This window comes from Thermobia domestica, chromosome 5 (genome assembly GCF_964235325.1).
Source record: "Thermobia domestica chromosome 5, izTheDome1.hap1.1, whole genome shotgun sequence".
Taxonomy (NCBI): Eukaryota; Metazoa; Arthropoda; class Insecta; order Zygentoma; family Lepismatidae; genus Thermobia; species Thermobia domestica.
Window position 1 is genome coordinate 251,005,917 of NC_137458.1, and position 22,326 is coordinate 251,028,242.

Here is a 22,326-nt window from a genome sequence, read left to right on the forward strand (position 1 = left end):
TAACCTTTTCTCTTTCTCTCATCCTTTTCCCCAACTGGTTATTTTTCAAATTAGAAACATTTGAATTTTATTTAAATTCAACCATAATTTTACAGTTAAGTACCGTGTTGTGCATCAGTTCCATCCCCATTTGACTGCATTTATTTATTTTGTATTCTGAGCTATAACTGATGACACAGCACCGGCACAATAGAGTCGGCAATATCCTTGCCAGTGCCTGACTTAGGTGTGGCATGACCCAAGTATTCTAAACCGGACTCCGATAGAACTGTGATATTCTTTTCTGTAAATTCTCGTCTTCATAGTTTGCTGTTAATTTTTTCTTGCACAAGAGTTGCATAATTTTTCCGTCGAAGTAGATACTTGTAATCGCCCGGCCTAGGTGAGCCTTTTCTTTCTGGATCTTCTCACCCAGTTTATCTTTTCCTCTTCGTACCTTAGATCTGTCAACAACAAGATCTTTGTTCTCTGGCGTTATGAGTCTCGCGTCCTGAAGTACGGCAGAAGCGATCAAAGCAACCTGTCTGTCTGAAGCTCCAGTTCTAAACGCTGCCTCCGCTGTATTCTGAAGACAGATGCGCTTTAGGTTACGTTTCCTTCTTGGTCGCGCCTCGAAGTCAGATCCCGACGTGCTTTCCGATTCAACAGCTTCGCTGGATTCCCCTGACGACGCCAGTATCCTTGACCTGTGCCTATGCCTAATCCCACTAGTTGATGGACTTGCTTCAACACTTCCAGCTTCTTTCTTGGTTGTCTGCCCCTTAAATCTGCTCATTTTACGGGAAAACATCTTTGATAGAGATTTGCTTGTTCGGACGTCAATGTTACAAGTGCTTATTTTCCGTGATGTTCTCTGTCTAAAAGAAACTTAAATTCTCGCTTTGGAATCTTGCGTGTAGTCTCACATTTGTAATGTTCGGCGATTTTACATTTGCAAGACGCAATATCAAAAAGAGACTTTTCCGCGTGTGCAACAAAACCTGCACGAAGTGTTGCTTCTTGTCCTTGTCGACTGAAATGTTTTTCCTTGGTGCGACACTTATTATAAAATATTTTCAGCATGTCAAAAACTCTCTTTTCTGAAACCATATGAGCGCTTGCCTTACGCGAAATATGTACAACTCTTTGTTCAACTAGTTTACAAATGTCAGTCACTGGTAATTTAGTTACTCTTCCGTAACAACTTAAACCACTTCGAAACCAATGATAATGTCGCATAACGTCAGCGTACGTTGGTAACTGCACTTCACTCATTTAACTTGGAGTGCCGAATAAGCCTCGTTTCACACTTTCCGGTGTTGGTCTGCTATAGGGCTCTTTCTTCATCTTACTTTCCATTGCTTACGAACTTGGAAACCAAAACGTACAAAATGTCTCTGAATCGTATCGCACTAAGAAGACTGTAACTTCAGGTACAATGCACACTCTCTGTCTTAACAGAAACAATAGCGAACTAAAACCGTTGATGCTTAAGCTGCAATAAACTGGCCTGTTGGATTGGTTGGCCGAAGTACGCAATATTTATACCACCGCCGAACTTCAAGCGAGAATATTCTAGAAACGTCGGCGTAGATCCTGGAGCCAACGAGGTGAGCAGAAGGTGTGCGAATCTTCTGGACGGAGCCGGATGTTGCGACGACGCTCGAAGAGCGTGGCCAAAATAAGCAACCACGAAGTAGTGTAGCCTGCCGCTAGATGGCATTTGCTGTCGGTGTACATAACAAGCGAAGAGTTGCCAAATACAAATCGTGTTATATAAAGAGCTATGCCTATAATCATCGTTAACGTGGCATTCCAAACAAAATCTGAACATTAATTCTAACAACTGAGGTAATATGGCTGTACTTTGACTCATAAACATTTTAAAATTATTTACTGGCATTGCTACAAGTTTCTTTTAATAAAATAATTGTATTATAGCTATCACGTAACTCTAAAAACGACCACAAGTAGCTTTTGTCATTGGTGTTGTGCGTGTTGTCTAACCAAACATTTAAAATCTTTATGTCAGTTGGAGCAGGGTAAGGGGTTGTCCAAAAAAGATTTTGAAAATCAGTAAGGTCGGTGCCACTAAGACAGACTTTATTCTTATTTCACTGAATACTTATTAAGAAGATTGTTTCTCACTATCTGTGACAGTTTTTTTTTATTTATAGTGATCACTATCGAACCAGAAATTGTTTATTTCTACCAGTTAAGATTTTGATATATGCATAAGGATCTTGATACAACGTATTCTTGCGATGCTGAATCAATGTCAAAGAGCATTTCACGGTATCGCTTACCCATTTTCCTCTATGAAGACCAATAGTGGAACTGAATGAGATAGTATTTGTACCACTTCAGGTTTTAGTAGAGAGATAAGGGTGGGCGCGAAATTTATTTTTGGATTGAATCCTTTTGCCAACAGCTGCTTCTTGCTGACTATTACTATTTTTCTTCTGTATTCATTAGAGATGGCCGAGGAACCGGTACTTGGAGATACAGTTTTCAGAATCAGTTCCGGAACCGATTCCAGACCTGGATCCGAAAACCCCTAAAGACCCGTAAAGGAGGCACAAAGTTCACCTTCAAAACATTGCAAAAAGGAAAACGCGCTTGTGTCCTCCCCGAACAGACTCACTTGTGTCCCGCAGATAAATTTTTGGTCCACCAGTTTGTGTTTAGCCAAATGAGTTTGCCAGTTTGCCTGTTTAGCCAATGCGTTTGCCAGTTACCCAGTTTGTTTGGCCAAATGAGACAAGCGGCCGCCGCCTGGGCGCCTGCATGTCGCTTCCACCATTTCATCTAGCACACTGTTCACAGCAGCTCGGGTTTAGCGTAGGGATGGCCAAAGTCCGCGAGGAACCGGTTCTTGGAGATATGATTTTCGGAACCGGTTCCAGACCTGAATCCGAAAATCCGGTTCCGGAACCGGATCTTCTAGAACTTAATCCGTTCAGAACCGAAAATCGGTTCCACCGGGAACCGGTTCCGGCCATCCCTAGTATTCATCAACATTAAAATTTTAACGGTTGTTTTTTGCTACTTCAGATTTGAGTAAATGGGTAAGAGAGCGTTTAGAACCTACTCTCATGGCATTGAATCCATATCAAAAAGCAGTTTATCGTATCTATTACCGTTTTTGATGTATGACGGTCATCGTTCAAAACAGTAATCGTAGAATAGAGGGTATGAATAACGAGAGGGAAAGAGGTTGGGATAATTTTTTCTTGTGAATACTCTTGTTTCCATATTGAAAAATCTCATCATACTATCTGTTATTATTTTTGATGTAGGAAGATCGCTACGGAAATCGGAAATCGTAGTAGATTAGGCCTATTACCACTTCCACTTTTGGTTTAAAAATGAAGGTGGACGTAAAACTCATTCTTCGGACGTTGAATTCCATACACGGCTATATACTCTTCCCTACACTCTAAATACAGTACCCACTATTTCAGAGGTACAAAACGGCCGTTTTGTACCCACTAATTTAGCAGGTACATTGTACCCAAGAGTTAGCAGGTACAATGTACCTGTGATTTCTTAGGTACAAATAATTTCATGGGTACAAAAGCTCCTAATTTCATGGGTACAAAACCTAATTTCATGGGTACATATATAGTCAGAAATAATATTAAGTATCGAATGGAGCTATCACTTCTTATACCTGCAATCCATACTTAATATTGTTTCTGACTGTACCTATTATATTGATAAATACAAGTTGACTCAGTTAATACCGATACATATCTAAATTACAGTACTTGCTACTATAGCTTATAATCTAAGTATTTCCCAGTCAACATTAAAAGTAAATATGGTAAATATGTGACCGTGCTCTGCATAAAACTTAAGTGGATGCGGGAAAACTTTCTGATGATATAACGTGAGTCTGTTGGCCATTTTACAAGAAGGAATATTAGTTTAATCTAAGTTTTAAAAACTCTTAAATGGAAACAAGGGCCATGTGCATCATCTTAGGACTAGATTTGAATCTAAATTCATAGGCGAAGTCAGTTTTTCAGTATATGTACCCTGCTGCTTTTCAGCAACGAGTTTTTAAATGAGACTGAAATTAGGAACAGCATGCAGTTGGTTACAAAAACAGTAATAATGAAACACTTCTTTAATGAATTTCTCATGAAATGCTAGCACAAAATGAGTTGGGCTTTTTTTATTTAAAATTATTTTTAGATAAATCCTACATAGCTGTCTCCAAAATGGCCTATATAATACATTTTACTGCTAGAAATGTCGCGCATCCACCTAAACATCTTATAATTATACCTCTTTCACTTCAGAATATACAGCATTCAGGGTGGTGGCTCTAACTTGGACTTACCTTGTATCATACATGGAATATGAAGCTTGTACTTTGTACCTAGTGACAGTAATAGTCTTACCTATTGTTAAGTGTTCCACTCATTTCGGCACGGTTGTACGCATGTAATCATGTTTTGAACAATACACCATAATTCAACACAGGGATTGCAATCCATACTTTTGCGCAATAGTGTCCAAAAAGATAATTGGCAAAAAAAAAAAAAAAATCCACACTTATTTCAAATAGGTCAAGCCTATATTGCTAATTATTTTAAACACAAATAATTATTTGACCGTTATTCAACACAGGGATTGCAATCTATACTTTCGTGCGATAGTGTCCAAAAGGATAACGGCGAAAAAAGAATCCATCTTCTTTCAAATAGGTCATCCCTATATTACTAATTATTTTAAACACAAATATATATATATATTTTTTATTTGAAATGTTTGGATACATTTTATATTAATGATAGAACTATACTGGTCCTACTGGAAGGACTCACCTTCTAATTATAAAACGCTGTTCTTCCGGGTTTCCTATAAGAAGTATCCAGCAAAGAATGAACATCCATGTGATCTTACCCATCAGACATTACTTTTGGAAAGCATATCGCCTTTTCTGAACGAACAATCGTAACTTTTTTTTCTTTCTTATGCTAAGACTGGATGCCATACAGAACTGAAACGTTTTCTCCCTTACTTACGCTTTGCATTCTGCCATAAATATACAAAGTTCTCCAAACTGTGGGAAAATAAAAGACCTTTTCGACGTTCTGCCCTTCTGGAAGGTTGTTTAAGTTTACTGATCAAAATAATTAAAATGCATAAAAATGCTATCCCTGATATTTTCCATATCGAAGCTTTGCTTTTATCAACCCAATTAAAACAACATAATAGCTGAGCAAAGTACTACCTTTTATTAAAAGCCAAGTGTTTAGTTTTTAATAAAACGTACTTGTTTTGTTCAGCTATTATTTTATTTTATTTGGGAAACATACCATATATTCTTCTTCAAGGTGCGCATTAGAAATGAAGAAAAAATACTTCAGTTTGCGCGTGAAAACTCACCTAGATTGAAGCACCCCAAACTGAATAAAACAAATCCACAAGCTACGGGAAAGATTTCAAAAACAAGGTCGGACTGAACAGGTTTGTTGGAAGGGTGGAGGGGACGTTCTGATAGTGCAAACTTGATGTGTTAACAGATTATTGTTTACACTTTTCCTGATATACATTATATAGTCTTAGTGCATAATAAAAAATATATCGTCTTAGTACATAGTAAAAAAAACATTATTTTAAAATGAGAGCCAAGTATATTGCTACTGTTTAATTGCTAGTCCTCTTACAACCAATTACAATTTCAGTTTTTTTATAGTGTCCGCAGTTCGCTGAGTTTGATACTTCTTTGGAAATTTATCATGAGTTAAAATAATGGTTTGTAATACTCCCAGAAACTGACCAAATGAACTTGGATAAGACAAATTCTTGACATAATAAACACATAGGAGCAGCAAGCAGGCCTCTTCAATATCACAGGTGTTATCAAGCTGCACTGTTTCACCACTTCCTGTCCACAGGATTTTGGACTCGGGGGCATAGAAAATGGTTGGTCCTGGAGGTTTCAAGCTTTCTTGAAACGTTTCCTATGATATATATGGAAAAGGAATGAATTCAGATATGTTTAATAAAACATAAGGAATAAAGTACATTTTTACATAAAAGAATAAAACCACCAAATAAAACTGCTGTGTAAAATATAGTTGTTTTATCAAGTATAACCACATCTAAATTGGAAAGTTGTTTATATACTATTGTTATGTAGACAAGTTAATTAAATACGACAAACAAATAGAAGCACTCCTTAGAAAGTTTAACAATATTAATTTTAAAATCGAGTTTACAAGATAATTTAAAACTAATATTTTTTTCTGGGATCTGCTAATATGGCATAGCGCACATGTTCCAAACAACATTCTAAAGTAAAACTACTTCAAAGGAAACATACAACGTGATAGAATAATGTGTAAAACATGGAACATATGAGGTGGAAATAAGAGAAAACTTCCTTTTTAAGAAATTAATGAACATGTGTGGTTTCAGGGCCACAAACGCTCGAAGTTATGGTGGCATCGTCGCAAATGTCGTCATACCTCGACAGATAGTGGCGGCACGCGAGGTCGGTTTATAAAATCACAACTGAAATAGTACCCAATACATCTATATCAGCAATCCTTCTGATTGAGAAGTTCCGCATAGATAGGTCTTGCAATGTGAGGATTCCATTGTAAAGCAATCCTATGGTTTGATGAGATAAGCACAGAATATCTAAACAGCAATTGCCGTTCACAAACACTGCTTGCTTAAATCGATGTACTGGGTTCTACTTCGAAATGAAATGAAATGAAATCTTTAAGTTTCACGTCCCACGGTTGTGCCGGCGGTGGTGGTGAGAAATGAATGAAATGGTGGAATGAAGAAAGTGGGAGGAAACGGGAGAACTCCGAGAAAACCCACGCACAAGGTGTTTGTCCACCACAAAGTTCCCTTGGCGCAAGCCGGTATCGAACCAGGGACCCAATGCACCACTGAGCCACCGCAGCCCATTTTGGGTTCTACTTCGACTGTAATTTCTAAGTCGACACGACCTATATCATTATTTGTCAAGATCCGAAGTCTCTTGTGACGATCTTACCGTAATATTGAGAGCCTGTAACTGGGAAACTCCGCGTGTTTTGAATGTTCTAAGCTACTTTTTTTTTCAACTCAACTACTCACACGTTTTGAGAACTCAATACAATTATCAATAAAATTATTTTTCTTTCATTTTACTTTATATATGGTATCAAATCACGATGATCCGGCAAATAACTCCGAGGCCTGAATTCGGATCGGGGTCCATCTTTTGAGGACATACTTTAACCTCTTCAATTTTTCTTTACGCCTTAGTGGCGAACGGTGATAAAAGTATATGAAAGAAATTTCATCTTTGTGCACTATCATAGCTTCTGAAAATTTCATATGCAGTAGTCTAGGGGAAAAATAGATCGAATGACTTTGGAAGTTTCTTTCCCTTCTTTTCTAATAAAGGGTTAAAAGTATCTTTTGTTTTAACAACGAAAAATATGTAGCATTTCTTTTCAGAAACAAGTACTGCTATTGCTACAACTGATACTACTCTTAATAAATAGGTAGTGGCGAAAATATGAAATATAGATATTGTGTCCTATGCTGCATGAATCATTATCTTTCCTTAGCAGGGCGGGTGAGAATGAAAATAAAATTACATGTACTTAAGACCTTCAAATATCCCTGCCAAATTGAAAGGGACGACATTTTTAGTTCCATAAGTCTTTCTGGAGGGTGGGGGATAATATCGAACAATCTTCAAACTGCTTTTCCTTTAAAAAAAAAAAAAAGACAAAAGGAAAGCTCATATCACTAAAAATTCAACGTACCAAATTGATACATCTGTTGGATCCCTTTGGATGGAGATATCGTTCCAAGGCCACCAAGTTCTTTTCAATATTTAAAGCATCTAGCTTATTCACTACAGTTAGTAATTTCTTTTTCATTGCGTCCAAAAATTTGCCAAATATTAATTCGGCTTCGGTTGCTAACTGAAACAAAAGATTAGTAGATTAGCACACCGTATAGATATATTCTTTGGAAAAATAATATACTTTGATTTTTTTTTAAGTGATGACATCTTTGACATCTTAGTATGCTACAACACTGGTAATTTTACTTTATATATTGGATACGCTTATTCTTGTTAAAACTGTATTTTTGGCAGGGTATACCGAAGTGAGCTGACCCTACTTGAAAAAAACCCGCCGGAGTGTTTGAGCTTTTTGTAAGTATATTACTTGTACAACTAACCTGATCACATTGAAAGTGACTGTACGAAATTTTGGACTTTTCTTTCGAATTAGACACTTTAACGTTAAGGTATACTACAACATTCAATATATACTAATTAAGACTTTTGTAAGACCTTAATAAAGATATCAATTTCACTGAATGAAAAAAAAACTTGAGATAATTATAGGGCCTACAGGGTGGTCCTAAAGTATTTAAACACCCCTGCATTGATCAAATGTAAGATTCTAGTTTATAGGTTTATTTGCTTCGGCTGTTCCGAGCTAAAGATAAAGAAACTAAGTCTATCTGATGGATAACAATAAGAAATTATATAAAAAGCAATGATTTGATCAGTACAGGGCTGTATACCTACTTTTGCCCCCCCCCCCTCCTGTAGAACAAATTAATGTGTGGATTATGTTTAATATAAAATTGAATGTTTTACTTCTAATATAAAGCTTCGACGTACAGTAAATAATTTCTTTTTTAACTTTTACGTCCCACGGTTATGCCGACTATGCAAAAGGAGACGGTGATGGTGAATAATGAATGACATTGTGGAATGAAGAAAGTGGGAGGAAACAGGAAACCCCGAGAAAACTCACGCACACAGTGTTTGTCCACACAAAGCCCCACTTGGCGCGAGCAGGGATCGAACCAAAGACTCCATGCACCAGAGGTGAACGTTTACCACTGAGCCACCGTAGCCCCTACAGTAAATAAAGTAGCATTATCGGAAAAGAACCGTCGTGAAACAAGTGGTCAGGGAATTCCCATAATTGAACGCACAAACCATCGGAAGTAAATGCTCTAACAATAAAACCATTTATTTTACATTGGAAGATATTTAATTTCATTTAAGACATTTTGAAACATTTGCTTCATAAAATATGGATTATATCTGTTTTAAATTAATATATTTAGTATTAATACTATTAGTTACTCCTGTATACTTGTTTCTTTTAAATTCTACTTTTTATTGGCCGTTTTTTTTTTTGTGTGTGTGTGTGTGTAAACCTTTGAATGCTTATTAACTTTGGTTACCACGTAGCATCAAAGTTAATGTTTTAACTCCTAGCTGGTATAGCGGCTAGCATAAGCACTTTTGGTGTACGGGATTCCGGGTTCGATTCCCGGTGGGAATCCTGGAAAAATGAATGATTTTGGTGGTTCGGATTCCACATTAAATTGTAGGTTTACGTCTCATATAAGATCGCTGCTGAAAATAGACGCTAAACTTCAATAACCAATCAACTAGTCAAAGTTAATGTTAACATATAGATTTGCAAGTAGAATAAAGATGGTAACACTAAGGAGACGACGAGACTTTAGCTTCTTATTATAGCATCTTCAAGGAAACATCTTTTATCGTTGTTACCAAAACTACGAATACTATTAGCTTCATAATACGTATTTTAATATAGACCTAAATAATATTGAAGTGGATTACAAGTATACAATGGTGATTTCAGAATATTTCGTCCAGGAAACTTTAAAATACAAAGACAGAAAGGGTGAAAAGAAATACCACGAAAATATTGATAACATATTGAGTACGAGCGGATTTATGACCCATGGGAATTTCCCCCGGGCCACCTCCTGAAACTATTACTACAAGTTCTGCTTAATTTGGTTGGGTGCACTAGGAAGAGAGGCTGCACTGCCCGCTCTGCGTCGTCACTCTCCCTATATACTCAAACTCTGAACATCAGAGAATTCAGTCTCTAGGAAAAAAAAATAGAAAATCCCAAAGAGATCTTTATGCAGCAGTGAGTAGAAAATTGTTGCAAATTGTGACAATGACAATCTTGAAATATAAATCATATTTTAACACTTTTACCCCAGAAACATTTAGAGATACAGAAAAATTTAAAAAAAATTACAAACAAAAGATGAGTTCGTACATTTATTGAAAAAATGTAGCTCAAGTAAACACGTTTGCAAACTATTCTTACCAGTTTATGGTGGAGCAAAAAGCATGGCATTACGTTTACTTCCTTATCTTTTCTTGAAAGGAATGTCTTTCTTAGTAAAAACTGCAATCTTGTTATATTCGTTGGAGTTAAGGATTGTATTGGTGTTGCCTGGAAAATTTAGAGAAAAATAAAAATAGAGGTTTCAAAGGTAAGATAACTACAGAAGCTGCAACATCTAGTAAGAAAATGTTCCAAGTTAACTCTTATTATTGACATTAATCTATTTACATCTAATAACATCGTATTGTATTGTATTTATTTCTTTTGTATGAACTTACAAGTACAAGGAATGTCCTCAAGTAAGTGTAACATGCGTCATATGTACAAAAAATTTACCTGAGTAAAATAAAGTAATATTACCTTGTCATGATATTTACGTACTCCTCAATCGTATAACAAGAATTTTCTAATAGAAATAATTTTAACTTTTGTCTGAACCTTTTCATATTTGCTTCATACTTTATATCAATAGGCAACATGTTGTACAACTTAACACCACCATAACTTACACTTTTTTGATACATTGCTGACCGGTGATTACACAAATGAAAATCATTCTTATTCCGCGTATTATGATTATGTACATCCTTATTTGTTACGAATGCCGATGAGTGTTCTTTCAAATACAAAAAGAGACGATACAAATATAAACTATCCAGAGGTAGTATATTGACCTCCTTAAACAAATGTCTACAAGAAAAATTCGGCTTCTTATCACAAAGTATTCTTATGGCTTTCTTCTGAATTTTGAAAACATTAAATCTCTGACTTGAATTTCCCCAGAACATGATACCATATTGCAAGATAGAGTTAAAACACGAATGGTACAAGGTTTTAGCTAATTTTAAATTTACCTTCTTTCTAATAATCCTTAGTGCATAACATATTCTATTTAATTTATTAATAACTGACTCTATATGAAATTCCCATGTCAGGTTATGATCTATAGTAAGACCTAAAAACGAACAGTGTGTTGTATAGTTAATTTTATTTTGGTTCAGATATAGGTTAGGGTATATTGGTTTACTGCACTTGTTATGAAAATTTATAGCAATGGATTTTTCAACATTAACAAAAAGATTATTGTTCTTCATCCAAAGAGATACTTCATTTAATGTTTGCCTAGCATTCTGTTCCAATAATTTTTCATTTTTTCCACTCACTAGCAGAGGGGTATCGTCAGCGAAAAGGGTAACATCTGCCGAAGATATGCTTTTCTCAAAATCATTAATATATAAAAGGAAGAGCAATGGCCCTAGAATAGATCCTTGTGGAATTCCGTGTTTTATATATAATTCATCTGATAAATAGCTTTCTACAATGTTATTATTCTTATGCGTTATTTCTACGACCTGCCTACGATTTTTAAAGTACGAACCAAACCAGTCCCTTGCTTTACCACGTATTCCACAGTTCTCCAGTTTGTTCAAAAGTAAACTGTGTTGTACTGTATCGAAAGCTTTAGACAAATCAAGAAAGATTCCTATACAGTTTTCTTTCTTATCTACAATATTTCTTACTTTCTCAATGAAATTAAATATTGCCGTATTTGCAGATCGACCTTTAAGGAAGCCATGTTGTTTTGTTGAAATAACATTTTCTTTCAATAAAAAATTAATTACCCTGTTATACATAATTTTTTCCAAAACTTTTCCAACGACAGGTAAGAGATATTGGTCTGTAGTTATTTATGTTTTGCTTTTCACCTTTTTTAAACAAGGGCTTAACTTTCGCAATTTTTAACTTTTCTGGATACTCGCCATTTGTAAGTGATATATTTGCTAAATGACAAAGTGGCTTTGTCACCTGATTGAAACATCTTTTCAATAAATTATCTGAGATTTCATCAATTCCAGCTGTATTTTTGTTTTTGAGAGATTTTATTATATTTGCTATTTCATCTTCTGATACTGGCTGTAGAAAGATTGTTTTTTCACATTTATATGAACTTTGTTTAAAATTATTTACAGTAACTACTATGTGGCCATTCTGTTTATATTTATTTACTTTATCATCATCCATAATTTTTGCGACAACATTTATAAAAAAATTATTAAATATTTCTGCTTTTTCCCTTGGGTCTGATACACTGTTCCCTTCATGTATTATTGTATCCACATATGGTGTCTCTTTGCCACCATTTAGTTCTTTATTTATAATGTTCCACATGGTTTTAGTTTTATTCGATGCATAAGCAAGTTTAAGTTGGTAGTAATTCCTTTTAGTCGTTCTAATTAGTTCCTTGTACCTTTTTTTATATTGTTTATAGTAGGACTTTGCACAACCTGTTTTAAAAACCTTACTAAGTTTATGTAAATTTATGTTTGTAGCACTTGCTTTTAGTACTTCAGGAGTAACCCATTGTCCCTTCTTCTGGGATTTTAACACGAGTTTCATTTTAGGAAAAGCTATATCAAAATAGTAAGCAAAAATTTTTATGAATTCATTATATATATCATTTGCGTTGTTTAATGAAAGTACACCTTCCCATGTTTCGTGACTAAGTAAATAATTGAAATAATTGATATTTTGATTACTGAATACCCTTGTAACTTTGAAAGTTCTTACACTATATTTCTTACACTTTTGAGTTACAGAGAAGCGTTTATCACATATTTCAGTAATCTGAGCTTCATGATCAGAAAATCCGGTACTAATCACTTGCGCCCTTGAGCTCAAGTGGTCACAGTTTAGAATAATCTGATCTAGTGCTGATATACTGGTTGGAGTTATCCTAGTAGGTTTATTTATTAAATGTTTTAAATTAAACGTACCCAATAATGTTTTTATCTTTACATCAATATCTTTCAAAAAATCCATATTTAGATCTCCTACTACTACTGGGCTGTATTTAGTACCACTATAATGTGAAAGTATTACTTCTAAGTTACGCACAAAAATTTCAACTTCACTATCCGGTGTCCTATATATACAGATTATTACAATTTTTTCCACTGGGAGCTCCAAAATACAACATTCAAAATTTCTTTCATCGTTTATATGTTTAAACTTAGTGCATTCTTTAAATTTTAAACTATGTTTTACAAAAATGCTTGAACCACCCCTTGTTTTCTTTTCTCGACAGAAACTACTTGCTAGCTTGAAATTTGGTAAATTTATAGTTTCTATATTGTTTTGTGCACACCAGTGTTCGGTTATACAAATAATATCTACATCTTTCAGAATTTCCGTCAACAAAATTTCCATAGTTAATTGTTTCCCAATGGAAAACCCTCGTACGTTTTGGTGAAAGATACGTAAGCCTACTCGCTGTGTTAAATTTACCCTTGAACTAAAAATGAAGTGCCCTCATCCACATTCTTCTTACTTTGAGTTACTTCCCAAGGTATTGGCAACGCTGCTTGAGACCTAGATTTATTACTCATATCACTGTTAATTACATCACAAATTTCATTGCTTAAAAATTCTTTTCCCCTTTTATTTAAGTGCAAACCATGCCTTGTGAACATTTCTCTACCAAATTTACTTACATCTACCATTTTCACATTTCTGAAGTGTTTACACAAAGATTGCAGCTTCATGTCAGTGACCTTAGTAGCTTGATTTACACATGAGTCTTCCATAAGGTCATACCTATTTGGAATATTTACCACCACTACTTTACAGTAATTTAGCTCAGTAAGCTTACCTCTAATTTTCTTAATAACTTCATTTCCTTGGTTACAAGCCACATCATTTGTACCGGTTAACATTACAACATAGTTTTTCTCCTTATTTGCAATTTTAGAGTTAATTCCACTTAATACCTCTGCACTTTTTGCTCCAGGCTTAATTGTTCCTTGTGCCTTTAACTTGTGTTTTAGATTGAGGTTCATTTGCTCAGCTAGACCCCTCCCATTGCTATCCGCATATACAAAAACTTGAGGCTCTGTTCCAGGTTTATTCCTTGCACTTATTTTCTTGTCTACCGCACTGAAGGCCGGATTCACTGTAAGTTTGGCGTAACTCATTGTCCTTTTACTGTTGGTTCCGTTCTGTTTCAAACACTTTGAGTTGTTCATAGTTTCACAGTCAACATTCTGTAGAACACTAAATTTATTTTCACACACTAATGGAAACTCTGGCGTCATTCCTGTATGAAATATAGACCCCCTTTGTCTAGTACTTACTTTTGACCACTCAAACTTCGATGGATTTTTCTTCTCAAGGTTTAGCTCTACTGCTTTAACTCTTTGATGTAAAGTTTCATTTTCTATTTTTAGTAGTTTTAAGTCTTCCTGTAGAACACGTATAATTTCTAGCAAACTATCGGTATCGCAAGTAGAAGTATCAATGTTTACTGGTCCACCATGTTCTGTGCATGTTGGGCAAAACCACTCGAGCTGTTCCTTCATTTTATGATTTCTGCCACCATTATTGATATTTCCACACTTGAAATGGAACCATTTGTCACATGATACACACAAAATGCCATTTTTAACATTTCTCTTACACTTACCGCAGGTTTCATCACACTTTATCTTGTTTTTATCAACAGCTTGAGAATTTACACCACTACTCTTGGACGCCATCTTGGTTCTATCTTGAAGCAAACTCAGAGCATGATGAAACATAACACTATAGGTGACTGATAAAGTATACACATCACAAAGGAAGATATTTCACTTCGAATTAAAAACACTAGAAGATATTTCTACAGATATTAGTCGCTTTCATGATCAATTACTTGAACACAATATATTGCAATATACTAACATCAATTCTCCTCTTCAAAGTTAGTGGTACTTGGTTTGTAATACACGTTATCTTGTACAAAAATTCAACATGTTATAGTGTTAAGTTCCTACACGTCTATTAAAAAATAAGAACTTCTATTTGTACTCCTCCTTCATGCTGTTTTCTTTTGCTGAACGAGAAACGTCTCTCGCAATATTAATATTTCTGTCAGTGGTAAAGCAATTTGTCATAATTATTGAAATATTGTCTATCTTTACTACGATTTAAATATATTAAGTCATTACAAAATTATACAACGATACAAAAATTACTATTAAATCAAATTGCGCGGTCCCAAGCACTTCTATTCCACCGGAAGATAAAACAATGAAATCTGAGTGTAACGTTCCACAATTATACCCGTTACGCTAAGGGAGACGAAGATTAAAGCAAGTGAATGATGGTAGAATTGGTGGAATGAGAAAGTGGGGGGAACAAGAGAGTATCCCTAGAAAACCCACGAGCACGATGTTGTCTACCACAAATTTATTTGGCCGGGGCTCCAACCAGGCACCCGACGAACGAGAAGTGAGTGCTATATCACAGAAACTGTGTCCCCAATAAAAAATTAATAATGCACTTCGGTACCCTACTTCCATATAACCAAATTTTACTAAAATATACGGATATTTTATAAATAGGATATTCAAAATCTCTTCCCAAATTTACTATAATTACTGATGACGATTTTAGCGATATCCGAAACATTGATGTTGCGATTCCTATTAAATTTAATTTAAAGTAATAAAATTCGCAAAAAAATAATATGAATAATAGCAAATAATGATAATAATAATATTAGCAAAAGATAAGAAACAGTCAAAATTTCGTAGTGTTAAACAATACCACAAACTATATTAAACAGGTTAAAAGAGTCAGCACTAATCTTAAGGCATCATCACAGCATTTGCGTCGTACGACTGAGAGAAACCAGGGAAAAACTTCAGTCAGGATAGGCGATTGTTGATCACGAACCCAAGACCTTTACAATGCGAAGCCAACGCTATACCAATTGAGCTCTAGCCACTCGGTAATGTAAAACAATACTTAATATGATTACCTCTAACTCTAGTAAGCAGTCAGATACATTTTCTGTTGAACTTGTTGAAGGTGAGTTAACATCAGATGCACCTGCCAGAGCTTCATTTGGTGCGACACGGATTTCTTTATCTTTTGATCTCAATTTTTCTCTCTTTCTTCGCTGTGCTAATCTTCTTATGAAAATACCCTACAAGAAAGCAGAGGAGAGAATTTTTACTTTTGTTTTACCAATGATAAGCTAATTCATAGTTACAAATCAAATGCTACTCCGCTTTAAAGCTGAAGCAACACAAATCACAGTATCTACCAACAAGTAATTGGTCTATTACCTGATTTTTTTCTTTGAGGTCATTACTGAGTTGATACCTCTTGCTGTTATAACAGCAGCTAGCCTTCCCGGAAGGTTCTTAACTAGGTTCTCAAGTTCGTCCAGGTTAGACAGTTGGGCACTGGAAGCTGCTTGCATCCCCCGATACCTCATCCACAGATCTCTTACCAAACGCGTTCTTTGGGATTGAGGTTGGTTTCTCAGGAGGCCGAAGAAAGTCTTGAATACTGTTCCTTTTATACCCTGGCATTATTTTGAAACTAACAAGAATCCATTCTTTAAAAGTGACATAATATTGAAAGCACTTCATTGCCTAAAATTGTACAGTACGAGGATGTTTACGTTGCCCCGAACAACAGTGGTCCTACAATGTAGTGGGTGAAACACTAAAACATTATGTCACGACCACCAACCTTGATGGGCACTACTTACTCTGGCCTAAAATTACCTCCACCTTCCACCTACGCAGGACGAATGCCAGAATTGGTTCGGGGCCTGTTGAACTTAGCGGCTATTCCCTACTGGACAACTCACTAAGTGGTATTCCACGATTACATCCTTATCAAAGTCCAATATTTATGCATCACGCACCATATCCTTTATAGCTCGTTGTGCTGCTCTGCTAAACATGGTTAAGATTACATGACTGCCAAACGAAGGCAATCACCAACTACCATAGAGCGATTAATAATTTTTGGTGGCTAGCTATTCGAACGTAAATGTTTTACTTTTTATTTAAAAAAAATATGTAACTCTTAGAATTTAGTGAACCCTTACGAAGTTTAAAATTATTCCTCTCCAAAGTATGTTTGTTCAACTTGAACTTAGTCACGGTTATATATTATTACCCCACGTGCGCGAATTGATGATAACATTAAAGAATAAACTGCTGATTCATTACTTATGCACTAACATGAACTAATCTAACCTTTATAATTCAAATAGAAACAGAAACAATTTATTTTCCCCGTGTATCAGGATATGTGCACAGACATGTAGAACTGTCCTTTCACTTCATAACCACACTGAATTATTCATGATTCTTGAAATACACTACTATGATCCTTATTTTCAGAGTTAAGGTATGTCACTGGATGTTCCAAATAATGAACCGATACTTGCCATCACTAGTCGTGAAATTGCTTTCACTATAAATATGGAGCAGCGGCTCCGAACTTGAAAATTCTACAAGTTAGGAGACTCGGTTTCTCCTCTCTGTTCATTAAAAAAAAAAAAAAAAATCAAATTAACAATATTTAAATTTTGTAATGAGATAACCGCTTAAGAATATCTATCGACTGATCTACTTGAGGTTTGGAAACATTTTAATTTAAGCAATAAATTTTAAAACCTAACATCATACTGTAAGGGTTTTCCAATTCATTGTCTAAATGAAGTCACTTCAAAAACTGAAGTAGTTTATTCAATAGATATTCGTACGTATGATTGGAGACGCTTTTCAAAATTTCAGTATTGTTCTTCATTTCTGTCGTATTGTTAAAAATCTAAGGCAATGGGAAGGGGGAGAGGCGTAAGTACAAAGACTTTTGAATCTCTATTTGATCCATAATATTTCCAAAGAGAATCAAGTTTATTGGGTAGAATTCAGGCAATTTTATTTCGAATCCAACATTCTTTAAGTTGGCGCATTTTCTAAAATACGGTAATAATAATTGAAATATACGTACAAATACTGGAGCGTTCTCATTTATTCTCTTCTGCTGTCTCTTCCCTTCAACGTCCCATTTCATATCTGGATATTTACTGGCCCAGCGATGTTCTTGGTGGTTGCCGTTCACAATGAGGTTGTGATTACTGAAATCAAATGTACGACATTATTCACTGAAAGGAAGGTAATAAAAACTACAACTTTAACTATGAAATAACTTATCATTCTCGAGTAAAATCGTTGTGGTAAACTTGCGGTGAACTGAACTGAAATAATAATCAATATTGAATTGAAACAACAATCATTATGATAAGTTGTCTATCAAACTGTAACTGATAAATTGTACTTTCGAGAAATGGGAATAAAATATCAATTATATGAATATTCTGAAAACCGCAAGTTACACAGTGACGTTTCAGGTAACATAATAAGCATTCTCGAGTGTAGTTTTTCGACTACATTTCACGCTGAAAGTAAACATGTCTTTAAAATTGAAAAGTTCGGTTGTAACTCAAAAAAAAAAAAAAAAAAAAAGTGTGTCTTTAAACTTATGTACATTCTACAGTGCGTGGCTAGACCAAGTGTTTTCCAAGCTACTCGAATTAATAATTACGAACGTACAATAAAGTCGTAAATTTGTTATGTGTAAGTGGTACTAAAATATGTTAATTATCTAAATGCGTACATAGATCTAATCACTACAGGAGAGAGAATAGTATGAATACATTTCAAATCAATGAACACCTTGGAAGCCGAACATATTTAAATATGAAATTACGAGTTCAATGTAACGGACTTTGACTTTATGGATTTTTGGCATCTTTCGCTCAAGTCGAGATGGATTAGTAGGAGCGTCAGCGAAGGTGGGTATACGCATATACGAGGGTAGTGATAATGAGTGAGTCTTGGCAATAACGCGACTTTCAATAACACTTGCCATGGTTTCATACTAGTAGAGCTCCACTTGTAAACAAAATACAGCTTTTGTAAGCTGTGCGAAATGCACCGCTGATGGATAATAGTTTCTAATGCAATCATCTTTTATATGCACTCTTATTTTATTCGTCGTAAAGCACTTGTAATGATTTTACACTAGTAACCCTACATCTATAAACGTAATATGTAGGTGTATTACTTTGTATTTAATTCTATCGGTTGCAGAAATTTATTATTTATAAATATGTTTTGGTAATAGTATACATGAGAACGCCGTGATCTGCGTTTCTTCTGTGTTCTATTACCACTTCTACGTGAAATACCATAAATTTTCTACGTAGTGCAATAGTAAGAAGTACCCGTGTGCACAAGACATGCGATATGCCCTTCACACACACATAGTCATAGATAAAGTACAAGGGCACTACACATTCAGATATAAAGTACAGGTACGTTCCTTTTTATTTTCGTACCAGTCGATAAGTAAATCAAAGTCGCTTTGTTACCCCCTTCGTAAGTTTGTAGATACTCAATGAATAATCCCTAAAAGTATGAGCGTCCAGCTCCTTCGGGAACTGACGCGGCTTTACGTATACTATATCCTATGTTGGATATGTTATTTTGATGCAAAGTATTGAATTTTACCTGTAAATCTTTCAAAAAATGTGATGCACCAAAAGTAAACCAGCACTCCCGATCTCATCCTACCCAACTTATTCTTACCTTACTCTACTCTACCTACTCCTACTCTACTATATCCTTTTAAAGCGGCCCTAAATTTGATGATTTTTAAATTTTCGTAGCTATTAGACTTTTTGTCGAAAACCAGACGGAATACCAATTTCGTGATAAATGCCCATAAAGCATCACTCGTACTTATCCCCAATATATAAATTTGCAAACATCAAACGCAATATTGGTCACATGACTAAACCCAGATGCACTTATTCTTTCTATGAACATAAAATAATAGGTGCCTTTTAGTAGCCACCTAGCACAAATTGTTTTGTGTTTTTGCACTGTCGTTCTTATGCATATTTCCAGTCGCCGGTATTTATACGCAAATCGTAAAAGAATTGTAATTTTTCAGTAATTGCTTCTGATGGCCCCCTTGAATTTTAACTATGCCATGAGAGATATTTTCATGTCGCTCAGCGCAAATCATTGAGGACTCAATAAGAAGGAAAGTGTAAAAGTATTCTAAATTTTCAGCAATTATTTCAAGTGGTGGGCGAAAAGTAAATCTGCGTGAAATAATATTTCAATTATATCGTACGTTTCTAATTTTCGTAAGTATTTATTTTATATTGTTAGGACATGATCACACCTCGAAAAAGCAAAAAAAAAAATCTATATATCACCTTATTATTTTCATCACACTTATTATACCAAACGAATTAACGATACGACAAATGTGGTGGAATAATCACATGAGTTTCTAGAACATTCAAAACTGGTAAATTTGATGCAAAATGAAAAAATAATAAAATAAAAATTCTATTTTCATTTACTTAGGCCTGCATTTCGTAATCGGTTGTATTTAATAGGAACACTGTTTAACTATGAAATATTATTACTGTTTAACTATTAAATACTCTGAATTTACAACATCCAAATGCAACTACAAATACAGGATATTCCACTTACTTTTATAAGAATCCCTTTCGTTGGTTGTAGTAATCTTTATAATCTTCACTCAAATAACGAATACACACCACCACACCACACTACCGAAAAAAGCAATATGGCGTCTGCTCAGTTGGTTACCTTCTACTGTTGTCATGGGTACTTTCTTCGGTACGAATTTACTGTACCCATAAATCTTCCATGTACCCACTAATTCACGGGTAAGAGGCTGAAATACGGTGTGTACCCACTAAAGTCTTCGGTACATTGAATTCTCATAGGTACATCAGCGAAGTACCTTCTATTTCATGGGTACTTGTGCAAAATCATGGGTACTGTTTTTAGAGTGTATTCTAAGCCAGATTTTCCATTTCCATGAACATTTTCCCCTGTGTTTCTTGTATTATTTGGCCGGTGTATTTCAATCATAGCCATTTTCTAGATATCTTTCCTTCTCCTATTCCTCGAGAGCTAATAGTGTGAATATTTCGTATTAGTTACTGTCGCCTATCATCCGATATCTTCTTTTCAAAATAGTATTCAATACACTTAAATTTTCTTCTAAAATTCCCAATACACACTTCTGTCGTCTGTTATTATTTTAGTTTTGACGTTAACTATTTTCCTCTTGCATATAGCAAATTATTATGATTTTTGTCTTACATTCGCTTCTTTTCTACAGTTTTCTATAATTTCTTCTCGAATGTTGCTCCAATAGTTTCTTTCCCTTTTTATTTATTTATTTATTCATTTTTTTTTTTTTTTTTTGATATTTCCACATTGGAATTCTGTTCCCCAAAAACAAATTTCTTCATTCTTCCCCAAAACTTACATTTTGAAAGCCCCCAGTTGCTTGTCATCGATTTTCTGTAGTGCTCATTGTTAGAGTTCATAAGCAGTTAAGTAGTTATCGGACAAAGTGGTTAGATTTTAAAATAGACAATTGAAGAGCGTAATTATGTTTATATTTATAATAGATTTACGATTGTATCGAAGTTAAGTCGTATTGAGGAATTGAGACTAAGTGACTGAAATAGTGATTGTAGTTGTTGTAAGAGTGCATGTAGTTGAAAACTATATTGAATATTAAAGATTGTCGTATTGTGATGAAGAATACTTATTTAAATAAAAGCGAAGGTCTAGTGTAAGTACTTAACTGTTCAGATAATAAGAATTAGTAGTGAAAAGTTACATACCCATAATAGGACCCACACACGGTCCACGGTTTGTGCAAACAAGGCTGTTTGTGCAAACAGTTTGACTGTGTGTGGCGCTGTATGAACTGTATGCGCAAACGTTTGTGCAAACATTTTCCACATCGAACTCGTTCGAAAATTGTTTACACGAACATGATATTTGCGCAAACACGTGGACCGTGTATGAGCATGTTTGTGCAAACACGAGCTTTATTTCCGAGTAGGAAGCCTAGTGTACAGATGCTTATTTCTTGCGCTATGGCGTCAATTAATAGGAATCAAGAATTCTGGCGAGAATTTATTGACCTTTATCGAAATTTACCTGAACTGTGGAAGGTAAAGAGTGAAGATTATAAAAACAGGAATTTGAAAAATGCGGCATATGAGAAGTTAGTGAATAAAATGAAGGAAATAGATCAAACCACGGATAGAGAGTCAGTGAGGAATAAAATCAATTCACTTCGTTCTGCATACCGAAGAGAACTAAAGAAGAGCAAGTACTATTTGGAAGTGGAACAGATGACGTGTATATACCCTCATTGTGGTATTTTTCCTATATGGACTTTCTGAGGGACCAGGAAATGCAATTACCTGGTATTTCGACCTTGGATGAAATAATTGATGTGGAAGAAACACTAATAA

General features: G+C 35.0%; 1 protein-coding gene across 2 annotated transcripts; it reads right to left on the reverse strand.

Annotated features, from left to right (window-relative positions):
• Positions 1-5,233: 5,233 nt before the first annotated feature.
• Positions 5,234-20,683, reverse strand: LOC145684817 (uncharacterized). Of its 2 annotated transcripts, XM_081757183.1 has the most exons (6): positions 20,510-20,683; positions 17,946-18,072; positions 15,949-16,116; positions 10,131-10,259; positions 7,770-7,931; positions 5,234-5,957 (listed from the first exon to the last, which is right to left on the reverse strand). In XM_081757183.1, exons 2-6 carry the CDS (start codon positions 18,006-18,008, stop codon positions 5,667-5,669), a joined length of 813 nt encoding a protein of 270 aa, XP_081613309.1. In that variant the 5' UTR covers positions 18,009-18,072; positions 20,510-20,683; the 3' UTR covers positions 5,234-5,666. The 2 variants fall into 2 exon arrangements, with proteins under 2 accessions (XP_081613309.1, XP_081613310.1); XM_081757184.1 differs by lacking the exon at positions 7,770-7,931.
• Positions 20,684-22,326: the final 1,643 nt, after the last annotated feature.